This window comes from Aythya ferina (genome assembly GCF_964211825.1).
Source record: "Aythya ferina genome assembly, chromosome: 4".
Taxonomy (NCBI): Eukaryota; Metazoa; Chordata; class Aves; order Anseriformes; family Anatidae; genus Aythya; species Aythya ferina.
This window is the reverse complement of record NC_140300.1, coordinates 57286619-57311290: the sequence shown is the minus strand read 5'-3', so window position 1 is coordinate 57311290 and position 24672 is coordinate 57286619. Positions and strand designations below refer to the sequence as shown.

Here is a 24672-nt window from a genome sequence, read left to right as displayed (position 1 = left end):
GTATATACACTGGTCACAAGCAATGAGAGGTTTTTTCAAAACTTTAAAACATACAAAATATTTTAGCCACAGAGATTGATATGTCCCTGAACTAAATACCTGCCTTACTCTATTTCTTTGAATGTGCCTGGGTTCCTTAGCATAAGCTAACCTCTCCCCCAAGCTCATGGCAGCTGTCAAGCCACAAGCTTTCTGATATGGGTCTGTTCTCTCAGGTTGTTTTTTTGTTTGTTTGTTTTTGAGACAGGTACTGCCATTTCTCTTGTTCCACTCACGGTTCAAAATATTTCAAAGGCCTTTCATATTGTTAGAGCATATTCTGGACAAGAACACAGTGCAAACCCTCACAACATATGCTCCTATCTACTAGCAAGCCATGAATAAAGGGCAAATACCACAGAAGAAAATTCCAAGGCTAACTTTCATAGTCCTCAGGGAACAAAACAAAACAAACGAAAAAACACCACACACTCAAGATATGAAGACATCTTAGTGAGAAGGACTTTCACTATATAGACATTATCAGTAGACACAGATAAGGACATTCAGCAAGTCAGAGGAGTAAGGGGTGGAAGCCAATTTTATATTGACATATACGGATAAACACGTGGCCCATAACATAAATTATATGAAAGAATAAAATACAGATTCATGCCTATCTCACTACTCTCTTGTCCATCAGACTCCCCTCTATGCAGGCTACAGGCAGTAGGAAAGGCAAATGCACAGAGTTTTACCTCCTTTGTTTGACATCTGCCATATGAAACAACACCCATAAAAAAAAAAAAAAAAAAAAAAAAAAAAACTTTCCTGAAGTGTAGAAAACATGACATGTCACACCAAAACACATATTCTCCTCAGTTTTTGTTCTTTCCAAGCTCTCTCACTGACTTACTATTGACTCATTCATGGGAAAGGGGGAAAAAAAAAAAAAAACAAAACAGCTCTGAGCTCTGCCTGATTAGAGCTGTAGATAGTGACCTTAAAGGCCAAACTTCAAGAGATGCTTGAGAACATTATACACGCACAATTAACTTTGGTAATAGCACATAGAAGTGGAAAACTCTAACAGCATGATAAGAAAGTGAGTGAACACAGACACCATCACGTCAGAACTCCCCTTCTCTTTTGGAGCAATATGAAAGGGGTACAGAAGTCAGAATAAAGCTGAATGAGCTGATGCAAGAAAACCAAAAAGAGCACAGAGCGTTTATTCACTAACACAACCAGCAGAAGGTGTCTGGAGCTGTCTTACAAAACACCGAGATTTCTATGAAAAGCAGAGGCATCATCAACTAATACGGCATTTCTCTCCCTCAGAATGAGAAACATGCATGACATCGGTCCAGAGTTTTTCAAGCCATTCGAGTTAGTGCGTGCTGTGCTCTCAAGTAACTGCAGCTGAAACACTCAGCTGAAGGGCTGGGGGGACGTTTTGCTGCAGTGAACTATTGCGTTACAAGTAAGACAAGTTGTGAAACAACAGCTCGAGAGGGAAATCTCCTCGTGTTTGTTTACACAAAGCAGAATCACGCACACAGTCAGAGCAGCGTGCTGCACAGCTCAGGAGAGCACCAGCCCTATACAAGTGGGAAGGGGGCTGCCTTAAGAAGCCAGAAGCTCACATCCTGAAGCTGGCTGACTTTCGGGCCGAGGGGGACGCTGAAGCAGCAGATGAAGCTGATGAACTTGTAAACTTTCCAGCGCTCGGGCTTTATTTGTCCAAGCCTGATACTCCCCTCTGTGGGTGGAGAAGCCGAGGGGCTGGCTGACGTCACCCGAGGAGCAGGGATAAAGCCCGGCACCCGCAGCTGTGGGGTGACCCGTCCAGCAGGTGCCCTGCCAGCAGCACCCACCTCCCCACAACCTACAGGAAAAAGGAGCGGGAGAGCCCCGGGACACACACCCACGATGCCCCAGAACGTTGTTCTCCAAGGACCAGCACCCTGGGGATTCAGGCTCTCGGGAGGAATAGACTTTAACCAACCCTTGATCATAACCAGGGTACGTACCTTTCCATTTCCCTGCTGTTTATTGCATTTTCTAGCTGTTGCAAATGTTAGCCCTTTAGTTTTCCTCCATCTCAAAGATGCAAAGAAAAAACTGTGAGCAGATGAGCAAGGAGTTGCTAGTTCTGAGGAGAGATAGCTGAAAATGAAGTGTTTTTACAAGCTTTATCTGTCTTTCTAGGATTGCTTTATTGGTCTAAAGGAGATTAAGTGCATTTTCTACTCATGCCTCAAAAATTAAAATCGAGTGCCTTGGCAGCAGGCAAACTCTGGCATCATTTCCCCAGGCAGTAAGATGAGAAAATAAGTCCTGAGCCTCCTGGAGGCCAGAGCCTAGCTCTACCATTTCCACAGCCGTCCTGTGCACTTACTGGGGGAGAAGGTGCTGGGCAGGAGCTCCTCGTGTCTTGTACATCGTGTGCTTTGTGCCAACTTCACAAGATTGATCTGACCCATATTTAATTACAGTAAAATCTGCATGTTGACAAGGAAGGCAACGGCACCTGTTTTTATCTGCAAAAGTTTTCACTTCCATGAATGTTGAATCAGGGAATTATCTAAGGTTATCTAATCCTGAATATGCAGGAGAGAATTCTTCAGTGCTTTCTGCCATATTTAGTAACAGACAATTTCTATTACACACACACCACTAAAGGGCCGCAAGAGCCTGAGCCTTCATTTTTCCCATAGATTTTGAACTATTAATTGGAATTTATTTAAGAAACTAATTACTTGATGCATGTAGCATGTAAAAGTCTACGGGTATCTACAGATACCTGTATACATCTACAGATATAGGTCCACCTAATGGCCTTAAAAATAATTTGATATTTTTAAAAATTGATATTTTTCATATTTTGAAAGTCGGTATTCAGCACAAAGATGAGAATTATTATCTTCCCTGTATTCTTGCTGCTTTTCAGTACCTAACACACCAAGTGCATGTTGCATGAGCCTCCAAATCACCCATGCCTCCTCCCCCCCCCCCAAGCCCTGCACTATGACTCAATATATACACTATGTCTGGTATTAAATAAACGTCAAGAGCCTTGAAGGATGGATACCGCTGGTGATGCCTTGCAGTAAATATGCTTCCAAACAGGAGTCTTCAGAAAGTTTAAGCACAAACCCCTCACATATTATACCAGTAAAAGTTAGTTTCATTTAAACACTTAGTCCAGATGCATACAAGCATAAAACATTACTTATTTTAAAAGTAAGCAAAAGAGAATGGTATTACTTGACTTTATATAACTTCAGAACAAATATTCAGACGTAGCACAACCTTTAGACAAACCAAAAAAAAAGAAACTGAATAAGAAAAAAAAAAAAAAAAAAAAGGAAAGAAAATCTCTGGATATTTTGGGGCCTTCATTGCCTTTTATGGGCCTCTAAAAGAAAAATAGTTTCCATTATCTCTAATGAAAAATATTTTAGCAGTGTCTGGTTTGTATTTTCCCCGTGTTTAGATTAAGTACAATGAAGTTTAAAACTGTAGTAACAAAGGACGTTACTATAAATGTAGCTTTCTAAAGAATAAATGATTTTACAATTGACTCACACCCACCAAATGCCTCACAAGACATAAGCCACTGGCTTCTAGCAAATTATCTCAATGCTCAAAAATCACATTATAAGTAGATCTATGAAATTATATACATACATATATATATATGAGAGAGGACATTTAAGTCTGTTTAGTCTGTTAGACATTTAGTCTATCTACCAAAAAATTTAATGGTAGATTTGTTTCATATTAATATATTTGCTATCACAGTATACATTTAGAAGAATCCTTAAATAAGTATTAATGCTGTAGCTCTTAAGAGCTGGTGAATATTTTGCAGGATTCAAACACCTTGCTCTTTACAGCCTAGATTTTCCTTTCATATAAGGTATCACCAGCCCTCCATTCACATTTGCCTTAACTGTTCTGACAAGAAGTATTATTAGCCATTAAAACAATAAATAGAAACCATTTTAAAATATTTTGAAAAAAAAAAATAATAGGACAGCTGTAAGTTTGGTTGGCTATAGCCCCTGCTAAACAATAAGGAGCTTTTACCAGGACTTGTCTGAGAGACAGACAACACAAGAGATCATCTTACACCTGTCTAAAGAACAGATGTCATCTCAAAAATTCATCTGCAATTTCCCAAGCAAGGCAATTGTCTTGACTGTTCCAAGCAAATGCAAAAACCACAGCAGGTCCCAATCACTGGGAGGGAAGGAGACCAGGAAGGGACTAAAAATAGATGCATTCAGTTAGCTGCTTGATTTTTGACCCTAGTAGAATCTAACGAGAAATCAGGAAAACTTTCCTTAAAATCCTTGGGACTTCACATAGATGCAAAGAAATTAGGTAAGGGGAACTGATCAAAACCCCAGTCTTAATAAAACTGACTAATTTCAGTCTGTACTGAACAGAAGATTTGGGGCTAGGCATTTAGAGGAATGCCATCCTAGACTTTAATATTGAATAGAGTTACAGAAAATTAAAGCTTGTAGAGGTTGGAAGGAATGGTAAAATATCAACTCTATATTTAAATTCTGTCTTACTATAAACATTTACAGATCACAATGGAAGTGTTTATATTAACTCAGTTTTATATTTAGCCTCTGTCTGCAGACATTCATACCTCTTCAGAAAACACAGAGCTTGAAATATTTATGAAGGTGTGTCATGACAAGTTTCATAAGTCTGTTAAACAGATGATGAGAGTTTTTCTTCAAAGCATCACAACAGACATTGCACTGCATGGGGTTAAATAGTTATTTTATCTCCAACAACGTCAGGATTATCAACACGTATCCTTGTATTTATCCAAATTGGAGTTAACTAGGATACAGATGTGCCATACAGACACGTCCTGAAGAGCAAGGCTAAAGTTTTCAGAAAGCACCAGGAGGATCTACTTCACGAAGCAGGGAGTGGCAAACAACACACACTGTGGTCGTAATATGGTTCTAAGAAGTCACAGTCTGCATTTCATACATCATGAATAAGTTCCTTAAGAAACGGCATCACCTGCATTGCTGAGGTACCCAAATTATCAATATCACACCGTGATCTTGCAAGGCACAGCCTGGTCCCTTCCTACCAAATGCAACTCCGCAGCACTTCTTCTACATGTATTTAGAATATCAGTCTGGCTGCTAATGCTCTGACACGTTATGGAACCATCCTGCAGTTTGTCATCCCGTGCATATCCGCAACATGCTAGGCAAAGTCAGAAGCCATTCCAGGTTACAGGGAGAAGCATGATCACACTTCACCCATGTATTTGTTACTACCATTACGTGTGTCATCTCAATGTGGCTTATTTAAGCTAAAAGCTGTTGAAGTTTTAAAAACTGACAGTTTTGGAGACCCCAGACTTAGAACCCGAGTAACTTTCTTGATTCCTGCTCAAGGCACCTTAACACTTTATTCCATATAGACTTTGATTTCATTTCATGAAATCAAACTAAAAAAACCTTAGGGCTATGTCTCTGAATGTCACTGATGTTGGCACATTTCCCTGACGTATGAATTGCACCACACGGATCACCTTGAAAGATCAGGGCCACTGCTACTCAGGTGCAGCAGAACTTAAAGTTCAGCACTTTAAGGAGTTTGGGATCTGGATTAGACATTAATAAATATATGTTTTCAGTATTATGAGCATATTTATGAGGAGAGGCCAAGCTAGCAGGAAATACAGTAGCTACTGTAAATTGTCCTTAAACACAGTAAGACCACAAATGGTTTTGCGTGTTGCCCATCAATGGCAGGTCACGCACCTGAGCATTAAGTGGCACAACTGTTAAGCAGCGTGCTATTCTGCTATTGCGTGAAGTCAGGAGAGAGAACTGAACTGGCAGCTGAGACAGAAGATTCAAGGACAAGTTAAAGCAATTACACAAATTGGAGTGGAAATTATTTAACGCAGAAGCGTGAAGACAATTTTCATCTACTTTGAAGTTATGATGAGTACAGCATTTAAGTGGTGAGCTGACAGTGGAACTACAGAGGGAACAGAAGAATTAAGAATACAGTTGTTGTGTGTTGTTGGTTTTTTTTTGTTTTTTTTTTTTAATGAGCAATCATACAGTTGTTTACACACCCACCCCCAACACAACAGGGAAGCATGGTGGCATTTGTTTTTCTCTCTCAGTTTTTAAGGTATGTATGCAACTTAAGTAAGCAGTCACAATTTGTTTTTCAGATTACACCTGGAAGCAAGGCTTCGGCTGCCAACCTGAGCCCTGGTGATGTTATTGTGGCTATTGATGGCCTGAGCACAGAGAACATGACACACAATGACGCGCAGGAGAGAATTAAAGCAGCGGCACATCAGCTATGCTTGAGAATAGAGAGGTATGTGTGCACATCTGCTTGCTCCTGATGCTGCCCAACCAGCTGATTAACACAGTCTAACTATCATATAGCCTAACTAGGTAAAAGAGCTTTAAGAATTCCACAAAACCTTTAAAATTACAACCTACCTCACCAGCTACAGACCAAGCCAGATTCCCCAGAGCACACCCTCCAGCACAGGAGCAGCTTCCCTCAGCTTCACCTTCACTGAGCTACAAACAGACCACTTACTGCCTCCCCTGATGTCACAAAGCCTACATTTGATGTCAGAAACAGACAGCACTTTACATTCTTTGGAAATTAGGAGCTGGAAAGTGCCACAACAGAGTCCTTGGGTAGTTGTCACTTGTTTAGTTACCGCTCTGCTCTGACACTGCCCCAGCTCCAGATGCTGATCATTGCCTCCTGTCCTCAAGCACAGGCAAAGCTGCTAACATATCTTCCCAGTTATGGAAAGCAACGTCACAGCACACTTTCACAAGGAGGAACAAATAAGGGAGACCTAAGGCCTTCCTTTATGGTCACAGTATACAATATATAAATTTAAAAAAAAAAAAAAAAAAAACAACACAAGGATTTTCCAAGCAATGTAAGAAAAAGAAGAAAAAAAAACTCTCTTACCTAAAACACAGGAGTCCAGAAACTTTGTACAGCCATTTCTCTCCACTAAAGCTACCAAGAGCAACAACCTGCATCTTCACATCTCCTGATTTTGCTCAGCCTTTAATCAGAATCACCTGGTGTACTTTCCCAGCTGTCTCCAGGAATCAGCCTGCTCAGACCAACCTGATGCCATCCAGTAGGCTCAGCATTTTGTTACAGCTGACCACAATATGCCTCTCCAAATAAAGGAGTATTTTTCTTGGAAGGAGAATTGTCTAGTTACTAGAGCTCTGGTCCTGAATAAAAAGTTCCTATGCTTAATGCCAGTATATCAATCTGTTACAGATTGCAATATACCACTTAGCAAGTATTTAAAAATATGGTAAGTGTAATTGCCTGTATGAAATATGTGCATATTTAAGAATATGCTGAATATTTAGATTTATATAACAAACAGTACTGCTATGTACTCACAAGATCAATGTTTAAGAATAATATTACAACATTTCAAAATCAGCTACCAAATTTCCTGTTGTCAGTGAAGGCAGAATTGTAGCAGATATTTGCATGTTTGCTGTCCCTGCTTAAGCAACTGAAAGAACCACCTATGAAGCTTTTATTTACAATTGTATGTATACTTCGCAAACCAAGACTGCAATCCTCCTGCATTGAAAAATTAGCCCTTATGTGGATATTGTAGTCAAAAAAAAAAAAGAAAAAAAAAAAAAAGAAGAAGAAACAAACTGATATTGCTGAGGTTTAGGAAAATTACTAATATATAAATTTATTTGTGAGAAATATTAACCTATCAACCACTAAGAAAAACAAAACTGTACAAAGCTTGGTCTGTCCTGGTCATAAAGGGACTAATTTGTCTTTGCATTTCATTAACCATTAAATTATTTTCCATTGTTCATAGCACTTTTCAAATTTTAAAATAGATCATTTTTATACAGTTTATGTACAGTACACTATAAACTGTTTAAGTATTTTTATGTCAAAATATTAACAAAGCATAGAACAAACTACAAATTTCCACACTGCATTATCTTTTACACAGAAATATACAAATATACAGGAATTCAAGTTAATTTCTGCCTTTCTTTCTCTCTAGGAAAGAGACTAAATTATGGTCCCCGCAAGTTTCAGAAGATGGCAAAGCACATCCCTTCAAGATAAATTTGGAAGCTGAACCACAGGTATGAATTCTTAAAATTTACCTAACCATTTTCATTTATCTTTTTACACTCTAAATGATCTCACTCATGGTTATTAAAATTCTTTGAACACCACTTCATCTGTTATCTGCCAATTTAAGATAATATGAAACATGACAGGCATCATATATCTTTCTGTATCATCTATATATAATATATGTACAATTTTATCTGACTGGATGTTTTAGGTTTTCAGCTGCAACCGAAACAAAATGTTACCAATTTACAGTACATTCCCATTTTCTTTAAAACTGCACACATCACCATAGTTCTACTACAGGGGGAAAAAATAAGAAAATGCTCCTTTTATTCTGATGCTGTTTAAGATGCTTTAACTCTTTTAGAGACTTCACCATATGAGTTCAGGACTAAATGTCAAACACCAAAGCAATCTGTCCATCACATCAGAGAAAATCTTTTTGATGTAACAGGTACATAAACAGGAAGATTTATTAATGTTGGGTCTCTTTACCTCCATATACTTTTGTACCACACCACAGAACTGAAAGTTACTAAATTGTACAAAACCCACTCAGTGATCAATAAGCAAAACATTCATCACTTCTGAACAGCAAAAGCAATTCCAATCCATTTAAATCCTCCTCTCTCTTCAAACTCACAGCCAGTCCCTTGTGAGGAGCTGTGAGCAGATGTTTTCAATAGTTAATTAGCTACCTGTTGTCTACAGCTAGTGTTTTATTCCTTTGTCATTCCTCCTTTTACTTACATGAACATTTGCTATTGTCTCAAGAGGGAAAGAGAAAAGAGCATTCTGGTTGCAGGCCAGGATCAAAGCAAGTATGCCAACTGTTTATTTAGTGCTGTCCCACAAAAATAAAATTTAAAAAATTAAAGAAAAAAAAAAAAAGCAGATTCCATTTGAACAAATTCTACATAATAAATGCTTCCACCAGTTCTGTTTTCACAGTTGCACTCCCAAATATGAATATGGCATTCCAGTGTTACAGTTCTCTCTCTTTGCAAACTAGAACCTTTGTGTTAAGTGATACAGCAAAGTTCATCTGAAACAATCCACCCTCTTCAGCAGTAAGAGTGTAACGAAGAAACAAAACAAACAAAACAGCTATTTTAAGAGGTGTTTTTTTGTTTGTTTTTTGGTGGAATAGCTAGGATATACACAGAAGAAATAGCAGAGGAACAAAGTCACTACAAAAGCTGTACAAAAGGCCATGTAGGTATGTATGACAGGACAGTAATCCAGTAATCCCTGTGCATGAAAGGTGCATTCCTAAAAAGAGCAGTTACTTACAAATAGATCACAAGACTTCAGTAAGTGCTATTTGGCAGCCTTCTGAAAAGTAATCTCCATTGAGCAATTAAAAAATATATATTTCCTAGATTTAAATAGTGAACCTCTCCATTTTGTGTATGTCTACCTCTTTCCTTTATCAGGAAATCAGGAGTACTGAATATATTCAATACATAATAAGCCTCAGAAAAGTAGCAATGCTAATAAACAAATATCCTAAACCACTGTAGGGATGATTTACATTTTCGATTAAATTCTTCCATTCAAGAACATTTATCTCTCTGATCTATATGTGGGGAAAAAAAATGCCTTTTTTCCATAACTGCAGAAATTCTACACTTAATTTTACTGCATATTTAGTCTCAGAGCCAGACCCATCAGTGTGTGTGCCAGTAGTGCAAACAATTCAGCATGAAAGTTTCTTTAACCTCAGGTGACTATTTACAGCATAATTATATGCCATGTAAGTCGCATTAGAGTGTGCTGCAGTCCAATGATGAATAATAACCTTGAAGCCCAGGCAAGTCAAAATAAATAAATAAATATCCAAAAGCAATTAGGTGTTACTTCAAATGTAAATCTTTTTTATCCAAAAGTATTGCACATATTGGTTGGTCTGCAGAAATGGAAGATCACCGAGTTCTATAAAAAGCATTTCTTCCATTTATATAATAATTAGAATTACCCAAAAGGTCACAGATGTTATAAATGCAGATGGAATTTTTCACTCTTGGCAAGTTCGCTAAGAAAGTTTCATGAGGGGAAAGTCATTAATTTAAAATACATTGGGAGCTAACTAAATAATAATAGATTAGTTTCAATTACTATAATAAATTATAATAAGTTAAATAATAATAATTAGTTGCAAGCTAGTAACAGTTATAAATGACAGTAAAACATGCTTTAAGTTGTTCACCATATCAACACAAGGCAAAAGAATGTCTCCTTTCAACAGATGGAAAGTATTCTACAGATGTTTATAGGAAATCTGATAAACAATTAATGCTGTGCACAGGGCAGCTCTGGAACAAGGAACCTTTACACAGTGGAAAGCTTTTGCGTTAGGCTGAGCAGCCCCAAACAGTCATTTGGAGACTGACAGAGGGAATTGTCAAAACACCAAGAAAAGTCTCCCTAATTTTTACTCTGGATAGAGCAAACAGAGACAATAATCCCAGCAAATAACTTCCAGCAACAGCTGCTGATTAGGAGCCAATCTTGCAAACTACATGTTCCCACATAAAAACCAACCACCTAATTTTGTTAACCTGGAGCAACCTATAGCATGATGAATAACAGGAAATAATAGACTACTTGAAGTATTACTAATACAATCCCTTCATATTCTGTATAAAAGTAATATAAGGTTCTCAGATAATATAATTAGGACTAAAAAATCATTGTAAATGACAATGTACCTTATTAAAATTATTTATATTAAAAAAAAAAAAAGCTCATGTGTACCTTCCTGATGTATTGTCAATGTAAAACAATGCTATGACCTGTAATTTTTTTTCTCATTTACCTTTTTCACCTCATATAAAATTATTTTGTTTCCATCACCATATTTCTTTAATTGCTTTTATTTGGACTTTTAAACTTTTTTTTCATTGCTTTAATCTTTGCTATTGAACACTTCGTTAAGGGTGACTAGACCTTTGTCCATGAAAGACATATCCTTGGAGATATAAATATATATTATACACATAGAAAAGTATAAAAAAGGCAAACAAACCAAAACCCTATTCTACAAAGTAAGCTTACAGTCTATTAACACTTATAGTCAAGTTTTGAAACCATATAGTCATGCTAATGTAGTTTTGAGAATCTAGCCCATCTTACGTAACAGCATTCGGAGATGATGATTTTAGTCCCCACTACCTCCAACAGGTAAACACGTGTGTACTGTCATGGCAATTATCCTCAAGGAACGCCAACACTTGGTTGCATTGCTAGACGCATTTCTGCAGACTTTTGAGGCTATGTTCATTCTGTTGCTGATATCTATCTCAATGCAAAATGCATTAGTCTAACAAAAAGGACATTGGTCAAGTAGAAAGATTTTTAAGAAATGAAATACTGTAATTATCAAATATTCCTGCTTAGGAATTTCAACAACCTGCAGTTCTCATTTAGCTTTGGAACTAAAGGAGGACTTCTCACAGATTCAATAAGATCCAATAAACACAAGAGCTGGACTATTTGCTGTATGTTCTTTCACTGACATTTTATATGAATAGATGAGGCTGTTGTTTTTTTTTTTTTTTTTTAAAAAAAAAAAGAATTTAAGTTTAACTAACTGCAAATACCTGTTTCAGAGCTGTTATATTGTAAACATGCTATTATGGTGCCATGTCTTCTGTGCTGTTCGTCAACAAGAATTAAACAGGCAGTGAAATGACAATGTTCATGGTTGTTTTTGTTTGTTTTGTATCATACATGGATTTAAACCAATTTAAAACATTTTATATTAATATCTTTCATAAAGTAAACATGATCCTAAACAGTAGAAGCTTACTTCCATTTACTAATACATTTTGTCAACAGCAACCCAATTCTACTAGACAGAAATGAAGAACTGCAAGTAAAATTTCTGTGCTCATTTATCTGATTGCTGCTTTCAGTAATCTCTTCCAGTGTAATGCTGCTAAACATTTCCATTTAATAAAGCTGCTTTTTACTGTTTGCATCTTCTGGCTGCACACTCTATATAACCATGACTTTTCTTAAGGTTTGTTCCTAAATATATTTCTAAAAGTGTTCAGATTTTTCAAATGAAAATTACAGGGCCAATTCACATTCAGGCATTCAGAACTTTTACAAATTATTCACCAAATCTTTGAACAGGGACTTGGTGTTTTCTGAAAAAAATAAAATAAAAGGGCAATAATGTTTGGGGAATAAATAAAAACCTACAGATGTCAAAAATGTGTCCATGCTTATCTAATCTGCTCTTTTTATCTTGATTTATTCCACGGATTTCAGTATTAAAATTATATTGCACTTGTTGCTAATAAGTCGTATTTTATTTCAACTGGAAATTTTTCTAGCATTCCTAAAGGTTAGGTAATCTAAAAAGGGCATTTCTACATTTAAAAAAAATACAAACTTTGTTTAAAATTTTATTTATCAGAACAAGGAGACTGGTTTGTATCACTTGCAAGATATGACCAAAAGACCACAATTGCACCTGAGTAATGTTAAAACTGAAGATGTTTGATGTGTCATCATTTCAAAGTATGTGATAGTAAACGCACAGCATAAACTGTACACAGTGATTAAGCCAAAAGCTCCAGTACCTAAGGTACAATTTGGAATAAATCTCATTCAGGAGTATCAGAACTTAAACTCTCCATAGTCATAAGACACAGTGTGATATCAACATAAATACAGAAATGGTCTATTGCAGTATACATATCTATATAGTATTGTAGATGTATTCCTATTACCCCAATCACATTTTCTAGCAGAGATTTGAACTCAAAAGTTAGGAATAAGAAAGGACTCAGCAGGTGTGAAAGTCCTGTTCTCACTTCACCTTTCATCCTCTGAAGATTTGCTATTAGGTGGCCTAAATCTTTGGAAGTCTAAACACCATGCAAAATACACATCTCAAAAACAAGGCCAAACCAGAGAATTGGCAGAGATATATTCTCATTGAAATATATTTTATTTAATATATATTTCTCATTAAAATACTAATGATCTGTGCTATCTTACCATTGCAACTTCCAGTCAATATGGGGGGGGAAAAAGGCAGAAGTCAGAGATTAACACTAAAACAAAGTAATTAAGCTAACTAAGTATATGTGAAACGTTTCTAAACAATGAACCTAAACATTGTAAAATATAGAGAACGATACAACAGGTTGCTATAATATTCATCCCTCCCATTTTGTCTTATGCTACTTACCAGTGTGGAATACCTTCTTCTTGCCCTGAAGCACAAAATAGTCTCTGAATGTATATGGCTTAAGTAGTGAATAGAAAATTCATGGAAAAATATAGTGTGCTTGCACCAGTTAAGAAATAACAAAGTTGCAAAAGTAAAAAATGCAGAGATTAACAATACTGATGTTGTCAGTTTTACTCATTACTAGCTTTGGTGTGCATTGTAGCTTTGTGTATTTTGTCTGCCTATCACGTACAGGAATTCAAGCCTATTGGTACGGCTCACAACAGAAGGGCCCAGCCTTTTGTTGCAGCAGCAAATATTGATGACAAAAGACAGGTAGTGAGCTCCTCCTATAATTCTCCAATTGGGCTGTATTCATCTGGCAATATTCAAGACGCGCTTCATGGACAACTGAGGAGTCTCATTCCTAACTCATCGCAAAAGTGAGTACTGGTATCTCCTTATAATAATACACATTCATTTGTGTTATATCACTATCTGTTCTGTTTTCAATTAAAAAGTCCAGCTCTTGCTGTTTTGGCTGATAATCAGGGGTTTGTTGATTATCCAAAAAAATGGTGATAATTGAAGCAGTTTTTTTCCAGCACAGAAAACTCTACACTCAACTCTGTAGTAGCAGCACTGCAGGTAGCTACAATTTGCCCCGTGTTGGGCAGCAACTCTACCTCTCATCCTTCTCTAACTGCCTGTTATTCTCAAAGTTTCTCAGCACTAAAGTGATGGTCTTCTATGTACCAGGAATGTACAAATAAACATGGTTACTTCATGGTTACAACTTCAAACATTTATTACCTACGTTTTAACTAGAAATAAGCATGTATAGGCCAAAGGAAGTTATTTTAACCCTCTTGTCTTTACAGGATATCAACTACTTTGAACACAGGCATAATATTCGGCCCAAACCTTTCATACTCCCAGGCCGAAGCAGGTTATAAACTCGGAGTGCTGTGATGGATTTGCATGCATGGTGTTATTTTTTTAATGGATACTCACAAACCATATTAATGGAGCATCCTGAGGCATTTGAAGTTAACTTACAGTGGTATATAACTTAATGCTGAAATTTAAAAACCTGAGTTGGTGGACTTGCAGATATCAGGCTTGAAATTCAAAATTTCCAAAAGAAAGTAGGACCAGACTCTACTCTCAGTTTTACAGATACAAGTCTGAAGGAACTATATTCATGAATGATTCAGATTACAGTGTAGCACCAGGTACTGTACACACAAATTTACAGAGCTGTGGAATTCTTCTGCCCAAGTGCAAATATATGTAACTTCTTAACTTGCTAAATAAAAGATAGCTAGTTTTTTTTTAATTACCATCTATCCTATACAGAGATTTTAAGTTTACTTTTCAGCAGACAGCTATTCAGAAGACAACCTAATGACCTAATGCAGTGCTAAAACAGAACCATCTGATGCTAAGACCTGTAAAGCTCTAGAATGCAGAAAACATCATATATTTACATCCCTTGTTTTGGTGTAATATTTCTCTATCATAACTGGGGGCAAAATGCCTGGCTTACTATGATTTACAATATTAAATACACAGAGGAAAAAAACAATACAAATTCTGTGGTTAAAATGCAAGGAAGTTCAAAAAAGCTTGAGTGATGCAATAAGATGCTATCCTTTATCCTTTCTATCAGTAACAGGTTTTACTGGTGGATTTAGTGTTCTGTATTTCATACTGAAGGTCAAACTGCCTGTATTTTAGTTATACTATCTTGAGTCTGATAAACAAGACTTTATAAAAAAAAAAAAAATGACAATCTCATATGGATTACCAATTTTGTAGGATGTGTTGCTTTGGAAACATACGTGGCCTCTGACAGCAGTATTTACATGTAGACTAGACAAAAAAGATAACAAAAGAAGATAGAAAATAAAGAAGATTAAAATATAAATATATGTGCATATATATGTAAAAAAAAAAAAAAAAAAAAAGATAGACAAAAGCCTAGACTGTCTTTAGGACCACTTGGTACCATCTGCAGGTACCTCATCAGATTTACAGAAGCTCAATGGGGTGTGTTGGGAGCCTATTCTCGTAATTCAGAAATCTCAATTATACAATATTTTCAGTAAAAATGATTAAATAAATGGCTATTTTCCAGCTTGCCAGATAATACCAACCTGTCAGAAATGCACCAAGTCTCAGAACTTTAGCTGGGCAAGTCTGTGTGGTATTTTAGTGTCAAAGAAGTCCATATTTACAAACTGCAGAATCTCTGATGGAGAATCTTACTTCCACAAAACCCTGGCTGTCACACTGTTTGTCTCCTACTTTTTCAGCAGTTTGGCTGTAAAAATACTCTTTGTTAAATACAGCAGAAAAACCCAAACCTCCATCCTGACTGTAATTATCCCTTTAGAACAGACAGCTGAGACTAAACAGCACTGACTAAAAGAAGAGCTGATTCTGGACTATGGGATTGAACTAACAGATTTGACATTAGCCATAATTTTGGACTGGACTTTGACAAAACTAACTGGAAATTATCTTCTTTATATATGATTATATTTTATTTATACTTCACTTTATTCTGCTTTAACATTACTTCAGCTGTTCAGAGCAAGATTTATGCTTTTTCTGTCCTTCTCTTATTTTCCATTTACTAACACTATTAGCACCGACAAAACTTATTTTACTACATAATCTAAGGGTGGTCTTACTATTTTACACACATACACACACAAAAAAAGGGCTGTAAATTTTTAAATTGCCCCATGTATTAATATTTTTGTCTGACTCGCTAGGTGATAATACAGAGCTTATACTTTTGCTTTCAGACTTGCCTACCATTCGTGGAATTACCTTTCTTCTGATTTGCCTTGAATTGTAGACAATGTATTTCCCTTCACAATCTTGAGAAAGTGGTCCTACACAAATTCTCCATTGAATCAAAGGGAAAATTTGGGTTTTTTCCATACACGAGTAGTTACTGGGCAGAGTACTGCACTGCACAAACTGTGAAATGTGATACACTCCCTGGTTTACACAGAATCGTTCATCTTGGAAAGAGCTAACATAACCCTGATGTGCAGGTTGGAGGAAAAAGATCAAGCATTTATCATCTCTTGACTCTGAATATCATATAAATGGTAGCCTGTGGAAAGCCTGGGTTAAGTGCTGGTACACAGCAACAGGAAAGAAGTATCCCTGAACCAAGAAAGCCTCTGAGGTGCTATGGAGAAACGACGGAAGTATTGAGATCAGTGACATTGAAAAAGACTAATGCTTGCATTGTTTTACTAGTTCTTCTTAACAGACTACATGTTGCTGTGCAGCAACTTTACTCCAGTAATGTAGACCAACATTGATATAAAATTTCACATCCTTTTTATTTTATATAAATCACATGTAAAATCTACTTGAAACAATTATTTGAATACATAGCCACTGTTTTTGTGAAGGACCACTTTACATTCTACTGGAAACACTGTAGTTTAGAAAAGCAAAAGTATGCCTGGCTATTTTCACATCTTTTTTTCTTTGGAATATGCAACAAATATTTAACAAATATATATATATATATATATATATATATATATATATATATGTTGTTAAATACGTTTTAAAAGATTAATAAATACCAAGAAAATGTAAGAAACGTTGGATTTATTATGTGACTTTATAGTAGTCTCTTCAGCCTCAGATGGATTACGAGGTACAGGACTGGAATGGTGCATTTAGGATTTCAGTATTGCAGGTGTTTATTCTGTCACTGACACGTACAACTCACATAACTTTTGTAAGCTACCCTTTTGGAGATCTTAGAAATTACTCGCTTAGAACAATGAGTTTTAGTGATGCTTAATTAATCCTCAAAGAATATCTAGCATTCAAAATGCAAAGTAATACTGTGTTCTGAATTATTCAATCTCTTATATTTTTGTCTTTAAAGATAATGCATGCCAGAATTTTGAGGAATGCTTTATAACTGGCATTGACGCTTTTACTTTTCAGTGAACGCACATACTTTTGCTTTTCTCTGCTTTCTCTACTTTGGCTTTTCTGTATTTTTTGTTATATTCATGCTTTTCAGCCTTGTTAACATCACCGTATTCCTGTACTTTTGTCTTTCTTCTCTATAATCCGACACGCACTGCACACCTTTCTGCAATCTGGCTGTAACGTGCAATTAACACAGTGGATGCAGTACTCCTTCGGGGATTGACTGTGGCAGTGGACGCAGCACCCCCTCTTCCATTAGCACCGTCAGCTCTATCTGCCCCACCGAGCTGAAAGCGGTGTCTAAGATGGCCCCTAACGTTCCCCTGGAAATGGAGCTGCCCGGTGTCAAGATTGTACATGCTCAGTTTAACACACCCATGCAGTTGTACTCAGATGACAATATCATGGAAACACTGCAAGGCCAAGTTTCTACAGCTCTGGGGGAAACACCCATCATGAGGTAATTAGAGCAGTACGTTTAATATTGTTGGATATACAAATTTAGAATATACCGACAATCCCAGGCTTTAACAATTTACATGGTTTCTACAACAAGTGAAAGGGTTAGAGAGAAACTAAGTTATTTAAAAACATTACGTATTTTCATTAATCTATTAGTAATTTATGACTTTGAATGAAAAAGTGTTAAAAGTCTTTCAGATTTTACAAGTAACTCTTTCATAGGAAATCATCTCGTAGTTGTAGCTACCAAGGAAAAGCTGATTCAACTGTCTTTCCTGTAAGCTGACCGACCACTCCAATTCAAGATTGATTCCCTCCAAAATTCACGACTATTTATTACTGTTTTAATTGTTGCTATTTAAGAATTTATTCTTATTAACCGTTAATGCATTATTATTGTTAATTGACATTTCTTTCAACCTTTGAAATTCAAGTTATGAAGCTTAGGAGATCTTGTAGGTATTCATGCTCTTTAGTGCCCACCCAGGACAACTCATTCAGTACCACTAGCTTTCTCCAAAAAGAGCTGGAATTGACTTTCTAGGCCTACTGAGAGATCTCTGTAAAGGTCAAAATCCGATTAATGAATTTTACCTACTACAGGAACTGAAAGGCAGGTAGGAACCTTGTGAATCTGGACAGTACTGATGAATAATAAAATGTTTTAAAGCTCTACTCATGTTTTTCAAGGTACAGTTTATCATTCATACTGTTTTATCTCCACTTTTGCATAATAGTAACTTATTTTTCTGTTTCACAACAGTACTTAAGTTAATAATTTATAATATGTATGATGTAAACTAAAGCTAATTACTAATACTTTAAATAAACAATAATCTCTGGCACCAATGAGTCTTTTTCAGCACCTTGCAGAACTGGGCTGTTACTAACCGTAAAAATCATATTTGTCTAGTATTGAAGTTTATGCTAATCTGATGAAAACAAAACTGTACTTCACGAAGTCTGCTGAGTGATGTTACTCCACTGCATGAATCTTATCCTCAATCACAAAAAAAAAAAAAAAGCCAACTTACTTTTTCCCTATTCTGAAATATGGATTAAGCCCAGAGTAATCAGGTTTCATGAATGCCTGTAGCATTCCCAGTCTGAGAACTGTCTGTCTACACAGGTTTGAAAACTCTCTTTTGTAATGAGATTCATTTTCACTGGGTATGAATTTAGAAATGTTTTCTCATACCCTTGTGCCTGATTTTTGGCTTTTGTATGTAATTGTATTATCACTTGTTTGACTTTTAGGAATAGTTTAGTAAAGAAGAGAGAATCAAGGGTTTAATTAGATATTTTTAAAAGAGAGCTCACTCTTTAGATTAAAAGTTTACGAGGAGAGAAGAAAATGGTATTTTATTCACTGGTTTAAAAATGGCTCAGAGAAAGCTGGTTGATTCTTGAAGATGTAAGCAATTAATATAATCAACAGTAGCCTCTAGCTAGCTGCCCAAATGCTGCTGCTCTTACTGTGCCATTTGACAGTCTAGATGTTATCCTGGGAAACAAACAAAATTGTCAATAACTGTTTGATTCCTTGTGAAATTAGTGGGTTTTTTTGTTTGTTTTTGTGTTGTTTGTTTTTCCAGTAGCAACTTAACCTAAGGTTCAACAGAGACTTAGAAGCCAGTTGTAACAGGAAATTTAAACTGGACATTTACACAAATATCAGTGAGATAACAGACTGCACTGAAGTGAATTTTGACCTTTCTAATTGGTCCCAGTAGCAGTTTGAAATTTACAGGTGCCACACATTTGGCCTAATTCCTGACAGTGCATGCAGTCATCTGCTCTTCTTTTCAGCTACTCAAGATGTTAGTTATCATGATCAATTTAAAATACTCGGCACAGTTTAAAATACCATGAAATATTCTTGGTACATTCCTTAGTTCACAGGTCATTGGAAATTCAACCATCAACTGTTGTCAGGGAGTGTAGAGATAGGACAAGGAGTAATGGCTTTAAACTAAAAGAGGGGAGATTTAGATAAGATGTTATGAGGAAATTTTTCAGAGGGTGGCGAGGCACTGGCACAGGCTGCCCAGAGAAGCTGTGGCTGCCCCATCCCTGGAGGTGTAAGGCCAGGCTGGATGGGGCTTTGGGCAACCTGGTCTGGTGGGAGTCATCCGTGCCCATGGCAGGGGGTTGGGACTGGCTGGTCCTTAAGGTCCCTTCCAACCCAAACAAGTCAGTGAATTTAAGTGTTATTTGGAGAAAAATTTACCTTATATTTTTATCATAAAATTGTCATTACAAAAAAATAAGTCATGTGCCATTCTAATATAATTTACAAAATAAATTTTCCAGTCAACAGTGTTTATCTTACGATGTTCTCTACCACACAATTCCTACTTCATTCTCTTTTTGACACCATATATTAAATAAGTAACAATTAGCTTAGATAAATAATCACCTGATTATTAATATGAATTTGGCTGACTGAGCCAACTTCAAAAATTAAGAATATCTTGTCTTCATGACACTCTTCCAAAGTGTTTGTTTAGGTTTTGGCTGGCCCCATGTAAAGACATGAGCTGTGATTTTATCAGCATTCTTGAGGCCAGCTGCTATGACAATGGAATTTCTGGATACTGTACCAGAGAGCATTTGCTAATACAGCAGTTGATCACAAGAATGCAACTGCTTTGAAGTTAAATGCAAGTACTGGCTTATTTCCAAATGCTGTTAAGAGCCAGGGCAGTAATTATGGAAATACTGTCATGAGTTCATAGATTTATTTTTGTATGAATTCCACTGAATATTTTTCCAGTGCATTAGATCAAGAGAAGACTATATAAAGCAATGCTACCTGGAGGAAAGAGCCCTTCAGTCATTGTAGAAATTCACTCGTCTTTACGTTTGTTTCCTGAAACATATTCTATGCCTGTCAGAGCTATTGCTTCTAAGTTATGTTAATTAACTGTTTTATCTGCTCTTCCTCCCTGCGATGCAGTGACCCAGCTCCCACTGCAGTGCCTCAGTCCGACGTGTACAGGATGCTGCACGCCAACCAGGAGGAGCCCAGCCAACCTCGTCAGTCTGGCTCCTTTAAGGTGCTCCAGAATTTAGTCTCCGAGGAAGGTGGTTAATAATGACATATTCTACCTGTTCAAAGTATTTCTAAACGTTTGTGGGAAGGGGGGAATCTGAGAATAAAATAAGAAAGATCAGAACTACACGAAGTTCTGACAGACCAAGTCCTTTTGAATGTGACACGTGCCTACTAACATTTTTCCCCTGCCTTTTATAGCTAGCAATGTCCCATGTGAGTGAGATGGGAATGTTAATTAAATTTTTCAGAATCTCTTCTCAGAATTTTAAGACTGTTAGTGTACAAAGTTGATTACAGCTGAATGAGGTTTTATGCAAGAGAACTTTTGGGATAACAAGAAACAAAACTCTCTCTTCCACATCCAGGAAAAGAGAACTATAAACCAACTCACAAAGTAAGTTTTACTCATCCCCTCTGCATTTTAAGTAAAAACTGAAGACAACAATACCATTTACAATTATATTTCCTTCAAATGAAGAGGTTTTGAAAATAAAAAATAACATTAAACTAAAAGCTGTAGGTTTCTTACATTTACAGTAAGCATAAGTAGTAAAATATAACCAAAAATAACCTAAAAATATTTAAATATTTATCATTTCAATTTTTATACCTAAATATTTTCCAGAGAAGGAATAAATATATCTATATTTTCTGTACATACGTTATTGTGGGATTCTGGGGGTAATCTTCTTCTTGTACTTTGCTGTATTTTCATATTTGTATTATGTTATAAATCTTTCTGGATTTCTTGTATGGTTAGTTATACAAATAAGAACTAAGCTTTCAAAGAATAGGTCTTGACTATGTTAAGGTGCTATGTTAAAGCCAAATCCTCCTCCTTCTCCTATTATACCCAGGATCTGCAACCAGTCAATTAGCAGATGCCTATGAGACAGAAAGCACTATATTTTTAATCAGTTATAATTACCTGCTTTTTAATCAGTTGTAATACCTGCTTTTTGGCTATAGCATACAATATCCTTCCCAAGTCCAAAGACATGGGATCTGGCCCACTAAACTTGTACAGAGAAACTTCATTATTAGTTGGCATAAGTGAACTCCTGTAAATACATCCAGAAGTGTGTATTTACATGAAAAGTGCTTAACTGCTTCAGCTGCTTAATATCAGCCTGTGCTTAACAGAAATGTTTTGGTTCTCAGATGGACGCCCTGTGGGTACAAGAAGTGTGAAAGCACCTGTGACAAAGATACCCACCGGCTTGCCTGGTGCCCAGAAAGTGCCACAGTGTGACAAATGTGGGAGCGGAATTCTGTAAGTTGTTTCTTTCTAGTTTTAGAAATCTCTAGCATAAGCACATGCCTTCAAACACCATCACAAATGACAGGAATCTTTATCAAGTGATGGTCCCTGCCTGAGAGACAAAAAAAAATGCTTCTAGAAAACAGAGATAAGAGCTACTGATTTGAGATTTCGGTCAATATATTTTTACATGTTAGCCACTTTAAATACAGACAATTTCAGTTTTGACAATGTACTGCGGAAGTTTTAATTAAGGTGTCTCAGGGCCTTTTGCAAGCCAATCATTAACACATGCTAATGAAAACAGCAGTCACCCGTGCTGTGTTGTGTTAGGCTGTGAACTCGCCAGGTTGTTCAGGGGTGTAGAGCACCCCTCTCCCAGGTGAGTTTGAGTATCTTGAACACTGAGGCCTATTTTGAAACTTCAGATTTATGTTTGATTGACATCACTAACTTCAGCAAAGGACACAGATAATGATGAGCTCAGACCGCAGTCACCAAGGAAATGTGTGTTATAAGTTCATTTACCACCATTTTGATAGGTGGGACTGTACTTCCTGTGTTGTAGCCAAAATAACGTGATTCTTCAAACCCTGTTTCTCCAATAAACTGTCAGTCTACATCATCTCCTCTAATGCCTTTTATATCTCGCTTACTCAAACTCAATTTCCAGTCTTAGATTCTGCAGTGCCTGGCAAAACCAGAATTAGGTCTTAAGGCCTTAAGAGAGATACCTAAAACTTGCTTTGTGTCATACTGCTGTTTCTTTGCACTTTAAATTCCTATGAATTAATTGTTTTGTTTTTTTCTTGTAATTGTTTCCATATAGAGGGACAGTGGTGAAGGCACGGGATAAATACCGGCACCCAGAATGTTTCGTGTGCTCCGACTGCAATCTTAACCTGAAACAAAAGGGCTACTTCTTCGTGGAGGGCCAGCTCTACTGTGAAGCTCATGCGCGAGCTCGCATGAGGCCACCAGAGGGATATGAAGCAGTTACTGTTTACCCAAAATGCTAGTCTTACCTTAGCACACACATACATGCATGCACACGAGAGGCCATTACCAGCTTAGAACTGCAGTACAAGTATCAGGACTCCCACCTGAATCCAAAGTAGCAGCTTTTAAACTGTCTCTAATGGGAATCTGAGCAAGGTGGGAGTCCCTATTAACCAGCAGTAACGTACTATACCAGTAAAATTCTGTCAAAGGATTGTCTTTGAAGTTGCCAATATAACTCAGTGGAGTATGAACTAAAACAGCTGTACTGGAATAACAAAAGTGAAACAGCAGAGGTATTACAGGATCACTACAGTATATCCACATATCCTGTAATCAAGACATTATTTTTAACATAAATTAAGAATCTGTGCAAGCAGCAAAAAACACTGAAAGCCTCATTGTGTTACAGGCTGTGCGCTACCAAATAAAGAAAATTGACAGATCATTAGATAAGCAGCTATTTTACGTGGATAGTACAAAGCAACCAGATGTTCATGTCTGCTTCAACCATCTATTATTCAAGCATCATTAATGTGTGCCAAAAAATAGATTTCGCTTACTTTGCTTTGAATTTGGGGTTATATTTACTTAATTTTCTGATGCAGCAAATGTGATGAGGAATAAATACCGATTCATACAAGAAAATGCCTAGTGTAATAAAGACCAATTATTAAGAAGTAAAACAGTTCCATGTTGTTTCAGTGATTTACAATGAAATTGGCTTTCACATCACTTCGCAGAAAATTGTTCTGAGGCATGCACACACATACATTGCTTTTTGGAAAAAAAAAAAAATCTAATAGGAACTCACTGCAAAGCAAGAATGAAAGTAAACTTTAAAACATTTTTGCAGAAAATGGTACTGTTATTTGCCTCTCCATCACTTAATTTCCTTAATAGTTACAATGGAAAATATCATTATAATACCTTTATTTCTGGTAATTAAAATTCGGACATCTTTAAAAATGACTGATAATAGGCAGGAGAAAGATCTTTTATGAAAAGCCTGATGAACTTCCAAGGGGGAGGTGGGGGCGGAGCTGGATGAAAACAGTTTTTAAATCAACTTCTGAAACGCTTTTAAGGTTTGCATTGCTTTAAGTTAGGTGCCAGCTGCATACACATACACCTGTCTGACAAATTCAGCCTTAGCACTTTCCAAAAACATCAACACCATTCATCAATTCATAGCAGAAGTGAACAACTCACAGGCAAAAAATCTTACATACTTTTCCCATTCTAAAATACATAAGAAGCTTAAAATGTAAGCGGAACAGAGAATCAAAATTAGAAGCTGTATGTACTTTAAATTTATATTTAAAATTGAGATGAGTCACAAAGCCTGAAATGAAATGTTTGTATACTCGAAGACTTTTCAAGGTGTCTTTAACTATCATTTCTGAATTTAAATGTTTTTAAAATGTATGTGTCCCTGCATTTAAAATTTAAGCCTGCGTACCAAAAGCATAGTGAGATGCACCCTTCTAAAGGTTATTTCCTGAATTTTTTTCAGGCACAAAACACAATTCTGCTTCTCACGTATCATGGAGGAGC

The 24672-nt window shown here is 36.5% G+C and overlaps 2 protein-coding genes across 5 annotated transcripts in view; one reads left to right on the top strand and one right to left on the bottom strand.

Moving 5' to 3' along the window:
• Positions 1 to 24672, bottom strand: part of CFAP96 (cilia and flagella associated protein 96) — a 90241-nt gene that overhangs the window by 36469 nt on the left and 29100 nt on the right. The gene's annotated exons all lie outside the window — the stretch shown is intronic.
• On the top strand, positions 1521 to 23801 carry PDLIM3 (PDZ and LIM domain 3). 3 transcript variants are annotated; one of them, XM_084519192.1, is made up of 8 exons: positions 1522 to 2004; positions 6218 to 6369; positions 8087 to 8171; positions 14236 to 14303; positions 17532 to 17795; positions 20757 to 20884; positions 22017 to 22128; positions 22946 to 23801. In XM_084519192.1, the coding sequence occupies exons 1-8, from the start codon at positions 1912 to 1914 to the stop codon at positions 23133 to 23135; spliced, it is 1092 nt and encodes a 363-aa protein (XP_084375318.1). In that variant the 5' UTR covers positions 1522 to 1911; the 3' UTR covers positions 23136 to 23801. The 3 variants fall into 3 exon arrangements, with proteins under 3 accessions (XP_084375319.1, XP_084375318.1, XP_084375320.1); XM_084519193.1 differs by lacking the exons at positions 14236 to 14303; positions 17532 to 17795 and adding an exon at positions 13610 to 13797 and having other exon boundaries at positions 1521 to 2004; XM_084519194.1 differs by lacking the exon at positions 17532 to 17795.

Coding starts and splice junctions, on each gene's coding strand:
- PDLIM3 (XM_084519192.1), top strand. CDS start 1,912: ATGCCCCAGAACGTTGTTCTCCAAGGACCAGCACCCTGGGGATTCAGG. Junction 2,005..6,217: donor AACCCTTGATCATAACCAGG/GTACGTACCTTT, acceptor TTTGTTTTTCAG/ATTACACCTGGAAGCAAGGC. Junction 14,304..17,531: donor ATACTCCCAGGCCGAAGCAG/GTTATAAACTCG, acceptor CAATTAACACAG/TGGATGCAGTACTCCTTCGG.